The sequence below is a fragment of the Pyrgilauda ruficollis genome, unplaced genomic scaffold (genome assembly GCF_017590135.1).
Source record: "Pyrgilauda ruficollis isolate IOZ18807 unplaced genomic scaffold, ASM1759013v1 scaffold23, whole genome shotgun sequence".
Classification (NCBI taxonomy): Eukaryota; Metazoa; Chordata; class Aves; order Passeriformes; family Passeridae; genus Pyrgilauda; species Pyrgilauda ruficollis.
In genome coordinates, this window is record NW_024522539.1 from 5,246,116 (window position 1) to 5,263,249 (window position 17,134).

Sequence of the window (17,134 nt, forward strand, 5' to 3'; positions counted from 1 at the left end):
GTGAAATACGAAGGGAGCAAACCTGAGACACATCCGAGCCACAAGGACAGGTTTGGAAAAACCTGAATACAAGTGTGGACCCGCAGGCCCAGGTGTACACCCCACAGTGGCATTCTGCAGCAGAGGCAATTCCTTCCCAGGACTGGCAGTGAACACGGGCGAGAGTGCAGCCCCAAAAATCCCTGCCCGGGATCTCCTGCTCGTCACCGGAACAAAAGCAGCGGTAGGTGAGGAGAAGCATTAGCAGCACCAGCAGCACAGGTTCTCCTGGCAGGATCTGGGTGTCTTGGAGCGAGGCAGAGTCAGGCACAGTGGGGTCTGCAGCATCCAGAGACCATCCTCTTACATTAAAGATGAGCAGTTGATCCAGCACGACTCTCCGCTACATCCTAGTGTAGCCAGTGGTTCAAAATAAATCTGATATCCACTTTCTGAAAGAGGCCAGTATCAAAAACACTATACCCACAACACCATGAATTATGTTAAATAGAATGTTTCTGCAAAAGGAATTAATTCAGCAACAGGGCAGAAGGAAGAAGCTTCTATGGGCTTGTGGTTGAGGCAGCTCCTCGTTAAAGGATTACACCAGTGCTGTGCAGACTGCATTTCTCAAGCCAATAATGCGAGAGCAGAACACTCAGTTCTGCTAACTAAGCTCTAGTTCCCCCCCCCTTTTTTTTTAGTATCTTTATATAAAAATGTGTTAACACCCAGAGTATCCCCTTAAATAAAGGCTCCTCAACAAAACAATGAGAGGCCAAACTATTTTAGGTGGCCAAAAACATTCAAATACCTTTGCTCAATCACTCCCAACATATATATTTTTTATTTTTTAAGAGCCAAAAAAGCAAACTGAAATCTCAGTACACCTTAACACACGTGCACTGGCAAGGCAGCATTCAAACCCCACTGCCACAAACAAAAACACAGTGACGATGCCACAAACTTTTGGAACAAGGACCAGCCCTTTCCCAGTCAGCTTTCCACTGGCAGCCAGATGTGTTTGTGACATTTAAGGATCCACCTAGGTACAACACTATGAAAGAAGAGTCAGGAAAACTTTGCAGCGGGATTAAACAGATTTTTTTTATTTTTTTCCACTTTTGTACGAAAGTGACAAAGTACATGAAAGGCTTTGCTCAGATTTCACAATTCAAGGGAGAAATAATTAAAAAAAAAAACAAAAAAAAAACAAAAAAAAAAAAAAAAAAAAAAAAAAAACCAAAACCAAAGAAAGCATATGCACACACATGTACATTTCCATCCGACTCCGCAGGGGTTACCATCCGGGGATGCCCGGAGACAGGCGCGGCCCGTCCCGCTCCCGGCCGGGACAAATCCCGGGATCCGCGGCTGTGGGCCGGGAGGCGGGCAGGGGGCAGCACCCGCGCGCCCTCAGGCGCCGCCGCCGCCATTTCGCGGCCGCCCCTCCGCCGCCATCTTGCGACCGCGGGGCTGAGCCCGATCCCTGGGATGGATCCCTGGGATGGATCCCTGGCACTGCCCCCGGGAAGGGGAACCGTGGGGAGCGCGGCCCTCCGAGCCTAAGGGGACACAAAGGGAGCCCCTTCCGCAAGGAGCGGGGCAGCCATCACCCGTGGCTGCTGTTTCACTGTCCCAGCCTGGGTTTGAGGGAGTGGGGTTATCACATTGTGTCCTACAAGCAGGGCTGGAAATTCAAGTTGAACCACGGCCATCCCAGGCTGCCCAGTCCCTCCTGCCTGTCCCTGTCTGTGAGTGGAGGTTATCCACGAGAACCAAAGGCACAGTGTCCCACTACAGCCCTTGTTGTGTGTGCTCTAGAACAGTTCTCCCACCTTGTCCACCATTGCCTGTGGTGGTGCCACAGCCATAACCCATGGTGGTGCCACACTGCTCCTGGGAATGGCACTCCAGCAGCTCTGGGGACAGATGGTGTCCATGGGCAGGGCTCAGCAGGACACCATCCCACTGGGCCTCCACAAAGGAATGGGATCTGGAGGCATCCGAACCTCTGCTGTCACAAACATAAGTGCCAACACCAGGCTCTGCTTGAAGCACGCTGGCATCCGTGTCCCACAGGGACGCACAGAAGAGGAAGACAGTTTTTCCTTCAATCAGATTTCTGAGCAATAGCTGGAAGGATTTTTAACAGCCCAGGCAAGACTGAGGCCAGTCATCTCTGACAGTATTTGTTTAGAGGCAGAACAGTAATTAGTGTTCTCCTCCCGCTCTGGAGCTCTTTGTTCCTCAAAGCCTTAAGCTTTATTTCAAGGACACAGGGACACAGGCTCTCTGCACATCAAGAGCCATAATTCATGTGCTTTATCCACAACATTGTCTGAACACTGTAATTCTTTTTTTCAGGCTGTGAACTGTGTCATCTGAAAAGAGGGAGAGTTCTCTGGTGGCATACACATCTGTATGTGCAGATATTTGCCTGCACACCTGCTTCCCCTACTAAGGAAAGAAACACAGATGAGAAGTGGTTATGTCCTTTTGAAGGCTGTTGCAATTTTTTTTTTTTTTTAATTAAGGAACAACCTGTTATTGAGGCAAAAGATGTGTTTATCTTCTTTTCTGTGTTGATGAGATTAAAAAAAAATAACTGAAAGGCCTGTTTTCATAAAACAATCCTTTCTAACTGTCACTGTAACAATCAGGAAGCATTTCTACCTGCCAACATAATATAATGTATCAGCAACACTAGATGTCAAATCAGGCCTAACACTGTATATTCCTGGAGACCTAAGTCCTCTTTTCAGAAGTTATTTTTGGAATTTGTCCTGGTTTAATGCCCCTGAGTTAGCATCCAAACAAGACCTACTTTCAATTAAAGTAAAAGTGAGAAATAAGCTATAATTAATTGTCACAAAAATCACAATTCAACCAGACCACCCTCCTCCAAAAACCCATGAACATCAAAAGAAAGCAACAGATGGATCATTGGTCATTTCCTTGAAGTGAGAAACTCCTAAAAAAAGTTGAAATCTGCAAAGACTCAGCCAAATACATTCCTCTGGTTTCTAAGAAATACTTTAGGCTGTAAGTCTGGTGTAATTAAGAGCCTGCTCCTGACTTGAAAGGGAGCAAAACTAAATCATTCCTTACCAAGAAGAACATGATCCTTCCAAGAAATAAGTAGCTGAAAGGCAGCGATAAGACCCTTTACAGTGAGGCATCTGAGTTTAAAAGGCAATTACCACATGCCTGAAGCCTCCAGATTTTGCATTTAGTATTTCACATATAACTTCCTTTTATAGGGGATCATCTTTGCAAGCAGCAAATAATTTTGTACGTTCTCAGTAAGAAGAAGCAGTGGATATGCTTCCAGGTGTGAGACAGCTGAAAAAATGACCCCAATACACATTTGTGAAACCAAGAGCTGACTGGGGAATGGCTCTAACTGGGACCATTCTGCCCCAGTGTTTAAAATGTGGCTTTTGAGGGACAGAACTTGAATTCAGACAGGAGAATAAAGGAGGATTAATAACGCAAGACCCTCCCACGAGCAAAGCTCCTCCCAGCTTTAAGAACTGTTGTGAATGTTTTGAATCTAAACAAGTTTGAATCCCAACAGCAACATTCCACTGGGCTCTGCAGGGATTCGGCACCAGCAAAACCACCCTGTGAAGGCTGGAGAAGGACCTTGGCAGATTATCCCATGGCTGGATAACATCAGGAGCTGGATGACAGCAGGAACCGCTATTTTTAACTCCTGTGCATTGCTGGCCACAGCGTCACGAGTGGCTCACTGACACCAGACTGCCCCGGGCAGGTGGCTGGGACACAGCCCCTTCCCGCTCCCATCCCTGCTCCCCCTGCAGCCCGTGTTCCCAGCACTGCCTGGATGTGCTGGGCTTCCGGATAGCACACCTGGACAGCCCAGAGAAACAGCAGGTCACCGCTGGCTTAAGCCCAGGCAGGACCAAGCCTTTACAGTAACAGGAACAGTAGAAATAAACTGCACTTGGTAGTGCAGGAGAGTTGCAGAGTGGACAGTGCAACAATAACTTGGACTCAGTGATCTCAGGGATCTTTTCCAATCTCTTAGATCCTGAGCAGCCCAGGGCTGAAGGAGCTGCTGGGTCAGCCCAAGGGTGTCTGGCAGAGCCAGCTCCACCTGAGAGGAGCTCCTGGGCCCCCACAGCTCTTCAGCTCAGACTGCCAGCTGCTCCAAGCCACTCCCATCCACCAGCAGAACCAACCTGGTATTTACTCCAAAGCACAGAGCAGCAAGGCCAGTGGAGGCCACCGACTTAAAACTGTTTAAACAGGTCTGTCTTCCCAAAGTGACCTGTACAAACTGTGGGACACAAAAGCATGGTGACAAACTACAGAAAGGGCAAAAACATTGGCTGAGATGAGGACTGGCTGCTATTAAACATTTCCTTTGAATATCTGATCTATAAATGTGATGTTCCCTATTACGAAGAGAAACTGTGTACAAGAGCATGTAGTGACAGGACACAGGGAATGGCTTCAAACTGAAAGGAAGTAGGTTTAGATTAACTATTAGGAAAAACTTCCTTACTGTGCTGAGGCACTGGAGCAGGTTGCCCAGACAATGCCCCCTTCCCTGGAAGCATTTGAGGCAGCTTGGATGGGGCTCTGAGCAACCTGGTCTAGGGGAAGGTGTCCCTGCCTATGGCAGGGAGGTTGGAATGTGATGATCTTTGAGGTCTCTTCCAACCCAAACCATTCTATGTTTCTATATAAACATATATGAAATGGCTACATATATTGCAAATACAAACAAGCACGTGAATGTTGATATGTGCACTCAAGTCACAGGGTAGCTGTAAAAAGGCACTAAACTAAATTTAACCTTTAGGCTAAACAAGCCAGGGAGAGGAACACAAGATGGGTTCTAGTTATAGATTAGTAGATAAAGAGAAGATAATATGGGTACCACAGAGGACTGAGCAAATACCACAGTAATCATAGACAAGGCCATACAGACACGGCACATGGAGTGTGCGGGAGAGCCAAGCAAAGGACAGATTGTGACACTGAATATAAATAAAATCATTCCTAGCTTTTTCAGTTCCCTTGATTTTAGTCTGAAAGTCTACTAAAAAGTGATTGGTGCTTGCTTGTCTCCCAAGGCAAAGATTTTCTGAGTGAGAAGCCTTGAGAAGGGTCATTTGTTGAAAGAGTTTTTCCCAGTTTATTTTCTGCAGGGAATAGTAGAAATGGGGGGAAGGGAAGGAAGAAAAATACTCCTGCTCCTCTACTCTCCATACCTATGCATGGTGCTTTTACACATTGATCTGTCTCCAAGCAGGAACTTAAAACTAGAATATTCTAAACACAACCAGGTTCCTCGTACTGTTTAGGAGTGAGTCTCAAACAACTTTGAATACTCAAAAAAAAATTTGTTCAATCTGGGCCAGCTTTAAAGGGGAACAACAAACTCCCACAGTGATAGGGCTGGCCCTTCCAGATTACCAACAATTTTTTCAAAGCAGCATAAAAATATTTCCATATGTGCATTTTATGATCAGCAACTTCTTTTTTTTTTTCTTTTTTTTCCCCTTAAATAGGCATGTGAGAAGTTCTCATGGAGAATCCACACTTCTGTGCCTGCAACCTTGGCTTGCTGGGTTGGGTGTTAATTACATTTACACAGCAATAGGCACAGCTGGGCCATGGTGCTGCTGTACCAGCTGAGGGATTATGCACCCAAGAGGTATCTATCCAAAATATCCACCTGAACTAGGCTGTGAGGCTTTCCAGCCTATTCTGGCCACTGCTACTTACCCCAGCACAGGACTCCCAAATGCCAAAGGCAGAGCTAAATATATCCCTCACTGCTCTGCTGCAGCTCAGCAAAGCACATTGGGCAATCCTGAATGATAGACTTTGCAAAAGCTGGTGGGGTTTTTTCCTCCACTAGGAAGACACTATGTTGTGTTTGCACAAGCAAGCTAAAAGAGCAATTCATTCAAGATGGGGAGAGCTGGCTCTCTCGCTCTCTGATCTTTAAGCCAGAGGCTGAAAATGCTTGGGACGTTTAGTGGGGACAGAGAAAAAAGAAAAAAAAAAAACCACACCAGCAGAGGGACAAAAGGAGTCAAAACCTGTCTGGTTGATTAAGGAGCACCATTGATAATCTCCAAGGCAGGATCCTTCCCTTTCCCTGCACTGAAAGGGGAGAACAATTGCAGTTCTCAGGGTTTGAAAGGGCCCATCTCTCCCTCCCCCGGAGGCAGCCAAGCGTTTCCGAAGCATTTCCGGGCTCCACATCCCGCATCAGCGGGCGGACCCCGGCTGGCTCCTGGCAGCTCCCAGCTCCTCCTCACGCCCAGCCAAGGAGAGGAGCCTTCCTCAGACAGCGGGCAGGGCTGTCCCTGTCCCCTCCCGCCACCGCTGCGCCATGTCCCGCCGGGAACAGCCAGGCTGAGCTCAGTGGCAGCACAAAGGGGACTCCACACAGGTGCAGCCCATCGGCAAAGGACACGTGGATGCAGGAGGGGGGCTGGAGTGTGCACACACAATTAGTACAGAAAAAGCGGGTGCTTTTTCTCCGTTAACGTTTGTAAGCTTCCTTTAAAACCTATCAGATTAAAGACATGGAGTGTTTATGGAAATTTAGGGCCCAAACCCCATTAAGAGGAACATGCTGGTGCATGTTCCTTCATGGTTCCAGGTGACCTGCAGTTCAGAAAAAGGGAGCCTGATCTGGCCTGAGGGGGTTATTCCAAGTGACTCTTAAAAGCTGTTTTTAACCAAGGCTCGTCAGTAAGACTACGTTTTGCAGACAGCACATGGCATTCAAATCTCAACTGGTGACAACTCTGAAGTACAGAGATTCCTCCCCATGAGAGAGATGCAAACGACTCCTATAATTAACGTATTAGCAATTCTATTAAGTCATCTATACCTAACAATAACACTTGCAAGAAACATAAATACTTGCAACATGGCTTTTTCCTAAGGAGTTGGGTGTTCTGGAGTCAGTGAATTCTTGACATTGCAACACCCTTGTTCATAGCTGGGGTAAAGGTTGGTGAGCAATGAAGTGTTAAGCATCCCATCCCGTCTGTGGAGCTTGGCAGACACACTGAACTGAGCCCTGCCAAGATCAAACGCCATGCCAGCACTTCCAGCACAATACCAGAAAGGAATCTGAGATCACTGTTAAAAACTTTTTAATTTTTAACCCTTATTAGTCAAGGCAAAAAAAGCACATGTAGTACAGAGTAGGTTATCTCAGTCCACAGGTAAATATAAAGGAAGGTGAAGATTGAAAACTATAATGTAACAGCAGTGCTACACAAACTGTAATGTAAAATGAACTGCTGCACATTTGGAAAGAATCAGCAACATTTGTCTCATTATATCCAAAAGATACTCCCTCTCTAAGAAAATGAGGCATTAACAGTGTGACAGACTTAGAAAATATTCACTGCAAGTCACTAGGGGTAAACTTTTTCTCTGGGCTTTTTTTCTTTCAAGTCTCCTCTACAGGATGTGAAGGTGGGCTTTACATACACACCAGCACCTTCTGAAAGAGCATCTTCACATGGCATTTCAGCACATGTGCTTTAATAAAAGCACACCAGAAAGATTGATGTAAGACAACCATGTCAGTAGAACAGCTTCTCCTTTGCTGGAAGGCTGCTTCTATCTAATTATGGTAATCCAGGCCATCCCCTCCCCCAGTGCTGTGCTGTTTGTATTTATTTTCCTTGAAGGAGAGGAGAGATAAAGCAGAACAGAAGCTTTCTCCAGCCATTATCAGCTCCTTCCTGAGCTGGATTTCAGCTAGGGGCAAGGAGAGATTTAGAAGCCTTTTCCATCTCCAGAACTTAGCCTAATTTAACATTGCAATTCCTGCTGGGACTGTCGTGTGCAACCTGAAACAAGATACAGTGGATACACACAGCTCCAGGTTATGTATCAGAGATGCAATGACAATGTAAACTGCCAAACCTACCCAAAGCAGGTTTACTTGGGCTGTCTCAGTTGAAAAGCAGCCAGTCCATGGAGCTGGAAGCTTCAGTTCAGTCCCTAGACTCCTGCTTGCTGTCTCAGGTACTTCACCTGCACCTGCCACTAGTATTCTCACCTGCTCCTCAACACCAGCACTGAGAAACCTGAATTAATAGATGGCCCAGTATAAAAACTCCTCAGAGACAAGTCTGGCAGCTCACTAACCTGCTAGTGCTATGAGCAACTTTCTTACGGGTAAAACACCCAAACAAAGACACTAATTGGTTTATCCCTATACCGAGTTAGGGAGATTGAAATGAAAGATCGGTGCCTTGCCTCGTTCCTGTCAAAGCTGGCAGTGGAAGTGTTTGTTTGAACACAGAAATGTGGTTATGGCAGCCCCAGCGCTGCTCCCGAGGCACAGCCGGGATCCGCGTTCTCGGAAACGCCGCCACCGAGCCGCAGCTCGGCTCCAGGAGGAAGGTGCAGATAAGGGCAACTGCTGCCCTCAGAGTGCGGCAGGTGAAAGATGGAGCCGACAGAAAGGGGAACAGGCTCCAGTCTGCGATCCGAGCCACGTCACCTTCCCTTGGCTGGAGGCACTGGTGGAGCTGGGAACATGCCTGCACACACGTGCGCTCAGCCATGGCAACGCCCCAGCCCAGCACAGGCTGTGCCACAGAAACTGGGTTACACAAGTACCCAGGTGAGCTCTTCATTCCCATTTTCCAATTTTTATTCAGCAAAAGTCAAGCACTTTAGAGAATCTATGCAATTTGATTAATTACCTTAAAATGTTCAACTAAAAAAAAAAAAAAGAACAATCCAGAAGACAATGAATTACAGCTAAATGTAGCTTCTTGCAGTTGGTGAGCTCTTTTTATAGCACTGTATATATTGTATCCATCTCTGGCAGCAATCACAAAACAGGGAACAGAGTTTAAAGCCTCAGGATTGTGCATGCGTAATGAGATGAGACACTTCCTTCACGAGGGTAATGTGAAACAGAAGTAACAAAGCAAAACAAGAACAATCTCCTTTGTGCTGCACACAGATTACATCATGATTCATATGAATTCCTTGTACATTATTCCTTTTGTGTCCCGCACTGATCAAGCATTTTTCCTTTTCAAAAAAGGCTCTGGACAGTTTCACAAAGGGTTAAAGCTTAAAAAGGGAGAGAGAAAAAAAAATCCTTGTTGAAGAATGCGGCCGTGCAAATGAAACTGAAAGCCTCGGCACATGCACATGGCCACAACAGCTAAAAAATAACTCATCACCCGGATAAAAACTTGAAACCCACAGTCTGAGGCATTTTAACAAGTGTGTTCAATGTTTCTACTCAGCTGAAAGAAAATCAGTTGCAAAATGCACACTGAAAGCAAACAGTGAATTTTGGTGATTTAAGGATACTGAAAGCTGTACCTCTCCTTAAGAAAAAAAGAAAGAAAAAAAAGAAAACAAAAAAGACAGACAGATGTTCTGGGAATACTATGGCATTCTACAATTCCTTTTGAAGTTTAAATAAAGAAAAAAAAAAGAAATAAAAAATCCGAAGCAAAAAATAGCCCTGCTTCTTTTCAAGTGACTGCTCAAAATAGCTTGCAGTATTAAAATGAAAAGCCCTTAAAATGAAAGCGGAGCGAGCCCACGCCCGGCAGCGGAGCGGAAGCGGGGGGAGGCCGCTGCCGCCGCCCGCTGCCGGCGCTGGGCCCGCTGCGCTCCCGGGGGCCCGCGCGGCGCGCGCAGCCCGCGCGCAGCCAATGGCGGCGCGGCCGGCGCAGGGCGGCCTTTGAACCCCGCGGCCGCTTCCCGCGGCGCCCGAGCAGTGCGGCACAAAGAACAGCCATTTTGTGACAGCGCCGGCCGCCGCCGCCTGCCCGAGCCGCCCGCCCCGGCCCCTCCGCTGCCCCAGCGACAACGGGCTGCCCCCTGCTCCCAGCGCCACGCACCGGGGGCAGTTTGTGCTTAACGCGACCGTTTCCCTCCTCTCCCCCCCTCCGCCAAATGCTGGTTCGTGTGCACCGACATCTCCATAAAATGGCTGCCACGTCAGGCGAGGGTGTTGTGCTGCGCAAAGCCCTGCGCTGGGAGGTGGCTGCTGAGCAAAAACACGCCATTTCAGACCTCGGAGCTCCAGCTCTGCACAGAAAAAGGCCTGGGAGCTAACCCACCGCATCCTTTTTTTCCCCAAAAAAAAGATGTTTTGATGCTAGAGAAGCCCAGAGCTGGATACAGACACAAGGGCTGGCCCAGCCTGGCAGGGTCTGCAGCTCAAACCGTTCCCACGCTGGGTATTTCAGAGGTGGGAGAGCAACTGCAACAGATACAGGCCAAGGAAAGGAAAAACTACGTATCCCACGCTTGTTACTTGCTATCTCTGCAAAACTCACTCCGGGGCTTCAGGGGGGCCCCAGCCTGCCTCTGGCTCTGTACTTCCCATGAGGGCCGACCGTGGGTGATGTACCTTCACACTACCTGCCCTTCAGACACGCAGCACAGAAGATGCTAGAAAATACAGCAGATTGTGTTCAACTACGCAAATCCCAGGCACACTGGTGGGGGTCAGCAATAACTGCAGCAGACCCAAAGCAACTTTTACTTTGGGCAAAGTTGCATGAATCCTGCAGCTCCAAGTTCGATTTACTGCCAAAGCACAAAGGACAGGTGTTGCTGGGCACCTGGAAAGGCAGGAGTACAAGCCTCAGCTTACAAACTGTAAAGAGTTAACACCAGCTCTCTCCCCAGGAATAAATCGTCTGCTTTGGGACAATTCTCAGGCACTTTTGTTTATTCCACACAGGCCTTTGTATTCCCTTAGAACTGGAAAAGAAGGAGTCAATTCCTCAGTTAGGGCACTACAGTGGTGTGCAAAAACTGTATTTTCTTGCACTCTAACACCTTTCTCCAGCCCAGGTGAATGGCACTGGCTATATCCACCTCCTCCACCACCCAGGGTTCCCACCAGGACTGTGCAGCTTCCCTGTTCAGGTACTTCCATGGATGCCAAGCTGGTCTCAGCAGCATGTGAAGTGCAGACACCGGTGCATTTCGGGGTTACAATACAGCAAAGTGGTGGCTTTACTTCCTCGAAATCATTTCCCCTACTTCAGGTCAACCTCAGGAAGTAAAGCACATTTTATGACATTGAGCTGACTCACACCTCACAAATAAGCTCAACAGGGTTCACTTGCAAATATCCTGTGCTCAATTGTTCCCACACTTCAGGTGTGTTGGTGTCACACAGAGCAGGTTAATTTAGAGAAAAAAAAAGATGTGAGGAGGGAGAAGGGTTACCTCACACAACAGGTGTTAAATGCAAATAGATCAATTATGATAAATAACCTTTCAATGAAAACCCCAAAAGCACAGACACTATGCAAATCTCATACCCCTAAGGACAAAACCCCCTCTGGGACTCCTGCTACATGGCTCAGATTTTAGCTCTTATTCCTTTCCAACACTGGTAAAATGCTTTCAATTTCCTCAACAAATTATGTCTATTGCTGCTCTTGTTGATAATCTCCATTCAAAAAAGCACAAAAATTTATATAATCTGTAAAATAATTTTCATAAATGATGACTTTTTACATAATATTTTGTGTGCAGCATTTACAGTAAAGAAAGCACAGTATGAAAATCTGATATGTTTTTAAACTGCATTATTAGAAAAGCTCAGTTTAAGTGCTTCAACAATCCCTGAGGCTAATTTAGTTATTAATAATTTCAAATTAAACAATCTTACCCACATTTATTTTAGAATTTAAAATTTGACTGCATTTTTAAAACACCCAGAATACCATCCAAGTTTATACCAGAAGGTTACAGTAATTTGATAATATATATATTGCCACACTATTTCAAGTTCGTGTGCTTAAGGAAGGTTAAATACTGGACATCAGGAACACTATTCAAACACCTGAACATCACATAGAGCACATGTGATACAACAGACAGTTCAGAGTTCTTTTTTATTAATGTCGGTTAAAAATGCAGGAAGGCAACACCAGAGAAAAAGAAACAAGCCAAGATTCAACTGAAATTAACAAAATGCAAAACTCAGTAATATTTACAAACCAAAAACCAAAAATGCATATAGTTTAATTTCCAATTTTTGGAAGAAGTGACCTTTTAAATACAAAATGAACGATTTGATAATTGTACTTCTGCATTCCCAGCACACAAACATTTTCAGTATTTCATACTTTTCCCACATAAAGGTTAAGTTTCTAAAAATCTGTAAAGAATCTCATTACTTGACAAAAGTAAATAAAAATACTCTGAGCAAAAATACGTTAAACAAAACAGGCAAATCATTTGGTGCCTCTTGTTAACAGTCCCTGTGTATATTTTATGATACAAAATGCCATCACCAGCAGGACAAAGTCTGGTTAAATTGTATAAAAATATTCTAAAATACCTCCAGAGAATCAAAGTTCTACAAGCTCAAATAAAATTTGAAGTAAGAGGTATCCGACAAACAGGCACTTTCCAGTTTATATTTTAAAATAAGCTTTTTTTCATTCATGTAACTTTTTCTTGTGCCTATTTACTATAATTTACTACTACACCAGGCTTCTGTATGGCCCTCAGTTAAAGTTTAGACTTCTGAGATTCTTCAAAGAAAAATTTGCCTTGTATGTAAAATGGTGCAATGCAGCAATGGCTAAACCGACAAGGTCATTTTTCACAGCACAAAAAACCTAAAAACTGAAATTCAAAAGCTGGAAAAACATCATACAGGGGCAAGGGCTGCCCTGAATAAAGGTACAGTACCTTTTGCCTAGGACATGGGCCCTTAAGTCACAACACAAGTTTCAGAAATTGCTACCAAAAAAAATTAGGGTGTGGCATGCTAACAATCTCAAGGTCATTCCTTAAAAAGGAAGCAAAATCAGTAAAATGTTTTCTATTAAGCACTGACAGTAACCCAAGGCTGTCAAAGTAAACAGGGTATTCACAGGTTTTACAAAAAAAAAAAAAAAGAAAGTTGATAGGTCATACCTCGATGCATTGCTGTGGACTGAACCCTCCTCTCCTTGGCTTTTGTCCTTATTTCTCATCATCTTTTTATTCTTAAATATTAAAAGGGGGTCAGGGGTGTCTGTTTGCTTTGAAGTCCTGTGCCCAGGTATTTACTGTCAAAAGTTGAAAGAAAGGTAAGGTCCCAGTTCGTTTCACTGGCTTTCATTATCAGGAACAAAGTCCTGACGCTGCAATGATATTGTTATAACAATACACAGCACTGATCAACACGGCAAACCCGAGATTTAAAACAAATAATCATTTTTACAAGAAAAATCCGAGAATAAACACAGGAGAGGAGCATCCTGCAAACTTTCCCAAAGTAACACTGGATGCAAATAATCTCTGTATCTTATTGCGTCATCCCAATACAGCACAAATCGGTCGAAAATCAAAGTATTCAAAACGGCAGAAATCTAAAAATTATTAATTGCTCACCTACCTGATCCATGCACCGCCGCCAGGACCAAGTCGATATTAGTTTCGGGTAGTGGAAAAACATTAGATCCAAAATATTTGTAATTATACCGATAAAATATAATTTTCAGAAAATAAAAAAAAATATATATTCTAATCCCAAAAATATGCTGCCGATAAAGCAAAAGAAGCGGTAATTAGTACAAAAATGTCCGGGGGAAAAAGCTCATTAGGAGAGCGCACAAAAATGGAGGTACGCCATGGCTTCTAAGCTGGAAAAACAACGACCTGGGCTCTCTCCACGGCTTCTTCTTTCCAGCAAGGCACGAAAAGGGAGCCCTCAAAAGCTGCTTTTCTGCCCGAAAAAGGTCCGCTCGGCCCCCGATTAGTGCCTAGGAGAGGCAAGGGGCTGTGGGGGCCCCCTGAGGCTGCCTGAAAGTTAGGGAAAGTTGCGTAAAGTGTTGGGGAAGGCACGGAGCTGAGCGCGCTCTCTCTAAGGCACAGCCGCCATCTAGAGCTCCTTCCCAGCTCTGAGCTCTGCCTTTGATTGACACTCTCTACATTTACCCCACAACTCAGGTGATGTACCATAGACCCACCCCTTCATTTCTACCAAAAAAAGAGAGAGCCTCCACCTAAAGGGTGCCTGCTACCCCACAGCCCTGGCTCCTTCCAACTACCCCAGCTCAAGGGGCACCTTAACCCCATGTGGCTCAGGCACCCTTTGGAAGCCAGAAAGAAATGGAATTTGTGCCTTTTGTTTTAAAGATTTGCTAAATATTTCAGTGCCTGGGCTAAAATTACTTCCTCCCTGGACAGGAAGTGGTGCTGCTACAAGCCATTTTGAAGGCATGGAAGTGGAGCTCACAGCCATGCAGGCAGCAGCAGCCCACCCTGGGGGTCACCCCACCCAAGGGGCAGCTTCCCCCCAGTTCGGTGGCAGAATCCCCAGACAAGAGCTCTTCCCTTTGCCCCCCAGTGCTGGCACTGGCAGGGGGGGACAGGAGCATCCTCCACTCCCAAGCCAAGCCCACAGAGCTGAGATTGCCCTCCGGCTCCACAGCGCCTCCCTAGTGGTTCCCCCCACAACTCAAATCCAGCAGCCACACCGCTTCCATCAGCTACGCCAAAGCACTGCGCTCAAGCCAGTCCAACTCCATCAAACTGCTCATTTCTAATGCACTTTCTTAACCCATTCATGGTCATTAACAGATTTTAACAGAACAAATTAATTTTAAAGCTGCACAATAGCCAAGCTGCAGAATTGCAAATCAATCAATGGACATCTCCAACACGACATCCTGGAATTGAGAGGATGTATCACCAAGGGAATGGAGGTGATCCAAGTACCCCCATACCACTTGATTCTGACTACCAGTTGTCTTCCATGACCAAAACCAACCCCTTAAAGCGTAAGAACATCTTGCATATTCATAAGCATCACAACAAGACAGAGCCATCAGCCACTGGGGGACCACTGGAGGACAAAGGGGCAATGGGCAAGTTTGGGGTTCTGTGGGAACATCCATGGCACAGCATCCCAACAGCCCAAAACCATTGGCTTTGACCATCAGAACCAACACCATCCCCTTTAATTCCTCCACAGAGCTGCCATTTATCTCCTACAACCATCCATCCTCTTTCCACAAGGGGTTTCATTAGGAACTCTCCAATGCCACAAGCCATTAAAAAAATTCCACTTTACCAATTATTCACAGAAGACTCCTTGCACCTCAACTGTAAGAACTAAAGAACCACAATGCAAGACTATTCCAAATATTTTTTGGTAACACTAAGGAAATCCACTCATTTGAATGAGAAACCCTTCAGGTTGGTCCCAGAATCCAACTCCACCATAAAAACACACGGCAAAACCAAAGTGGGGCAAGCGTGTACCACCAAAATGGCTGGATGGAACAGGTATGAGCAACTCATCATGGCAAAAACGGGTACTTCCAAAAAAGTCCGAACAAGGCAAATAGTTAAACACAGACAATGAACAGGAATTTGTTTGGGTTTTCAAATATAATTTCAAGATTATCTCAGCACCAGGTTTACCATTTTGACCCTCCAGCACAAAACAAAGACAACTTTGACTTTCAGGTGAAACATATAAATGCCTACAGTTAAATTATTAGATCCACTAGAAACCTGTAAGAAAATCATGACTTCAAATATCAGAACCATTTTAGAATTCATTTGCAAAGGTTAATATGTCATTTGTAGCCATATCAAAAATAACTCATTTTTTTCTCATCAAACACATGGCACAGTATTGTGACACTGAGGCTACATGCAAGAGCAGTGAAGCAGATTGGACACTCGCACAGAACAATTTTAAGACCAAAGAGACTGTTCAGGAAGTCTGTAGTCCAGGAAATCTGTTGAAAAGTTTCGGTACGCACACACAGCCCAAGAACATACCTAAAAAAGTTATACAAAACATTCAAGTACTCCTTTATTGTCGTATTTTCTCAGCCTTCAATTGGTATCAATTCCATCTTAAAATAACTTCACAAAGTTCAGCAGCAGTGCCCTGACAATAGGCCAAGTACTGAAAACCCCTCATATTAAGCACCTGAATGAACAAGCCAGTGAATAAAAATTCATTGGAAGTCATGGCAAAGTGAACATAATTTGCAAATGAAAACCACATTTGATACCAAGTATAGCACAAAATTTTACCTTGCCTTCAGTACTTAGCTAAAGTATTTCCCAGTTTAATAGCAACCAAAAATGTAACCCACTTCAGTATCGAGTCAATAAAAAATATTCAGCCAGAAAGGACAAACACAAAGTGTGAAATAAACCAAAACCTTTTATTTAAAATCACTTCATAAATTACATTTTCTCAAAAGCAGTAGCAACAGATCTTTTACCAAATTAATTTGCCTGTCATGCAAAAACAACCCAAAACGAAAATTTTGCCACCCAGTCCTCAAACAGATCCATCACTGGACAGTCACTGATTAATTCAAATGCAAGTCCATTTTGATAGGATGATCACAACCCAGATCTTCTCTGGTTTAATAACATGAGAGTCCACGTTTTAACATCCTTTTCTCGGACAGACATCCCAGCACTCATGCATTAGTCCATTTCCTCAACCTCTCATTCCCCAGTGGAACTGCCATCTTGGTGTCTCATTCGTAGACTCCTTTTGACACTCTTCATCTGAATGGATTCTTTATGAAAAATTAGAAGAAAAATGCTGTTGGAACACACATCATTGCTTTAAACTGAGACATTCAACTACTGTACCTTGAAGATAATTTAAACATGTAACTCATGCTTCATTCCATGTTACACAGTCCACAATATCTACTTTTATCAGAAACAATGGAGAATAATCAATTCAAGAATAAAAGTAAGTTTCACCAAAACTATAAAAAATGGGAGAAAATATCAGAAGTCCAAGAACCCCTTCAGGATCCATGAATTCCATTTGAAATTTTTAAACCACTAGAGAAATCTGTGGTGGGAAATCAAAGAAATTTGCTCTTGCAACCATTTTCATTGCACTGGCCCACCCCCTGAAGCTGACATTGCTTAGCAGAACACCAAGGTTCTTGTAACAAACCAAAATTTTTAAGTACTCTTCAAGCTCCTTTCTTTAAAGACACAGATCCACCAAAACCAATGAAAACTGGTTTCTTATAGACAGATGGTGGGTGATTGGACACAAGACATTCCACCATCTTAACCCAGTTTTCCAGCTCATGAAAGATGTACAGTGCAACAGCAAACACGCTTCCAAGCAAATGGAATGACTGGT

General features: G+C 44.7%; 1 protein-coding gene across 1 annotated transcript in view; it reads right to left on the reverse strand.

The window, feature by feature from the left end:
* The window catches only part of CHD2 (chromodomain helicase DNA binding protein 2), a 51,252-nt gene extending 36,558 nt beyond the window's left edge, over positions 1-14,694 (reverse strand). Inside the window, exons 1-2 of the mRNA XM_041468910.1 lie at positions 13,381-14,694; positions 12,922-13,055 (exon numbers count right to left, since the gene is read on the reverse strand). Coding sequence (XP_041324844.1) covers positions 12,922-12,983 — 62 coding nt within the window. The 5' untranslated portion in view covers positions 12,984-13,055; positions 13,381-14,694. The remainder of the gene's footprint in view (positions 1-12,921; positions 13,056-13,380) is intronic.
* Positions 14,695-17,134: the final 2,440 nt, after the last annotated feature.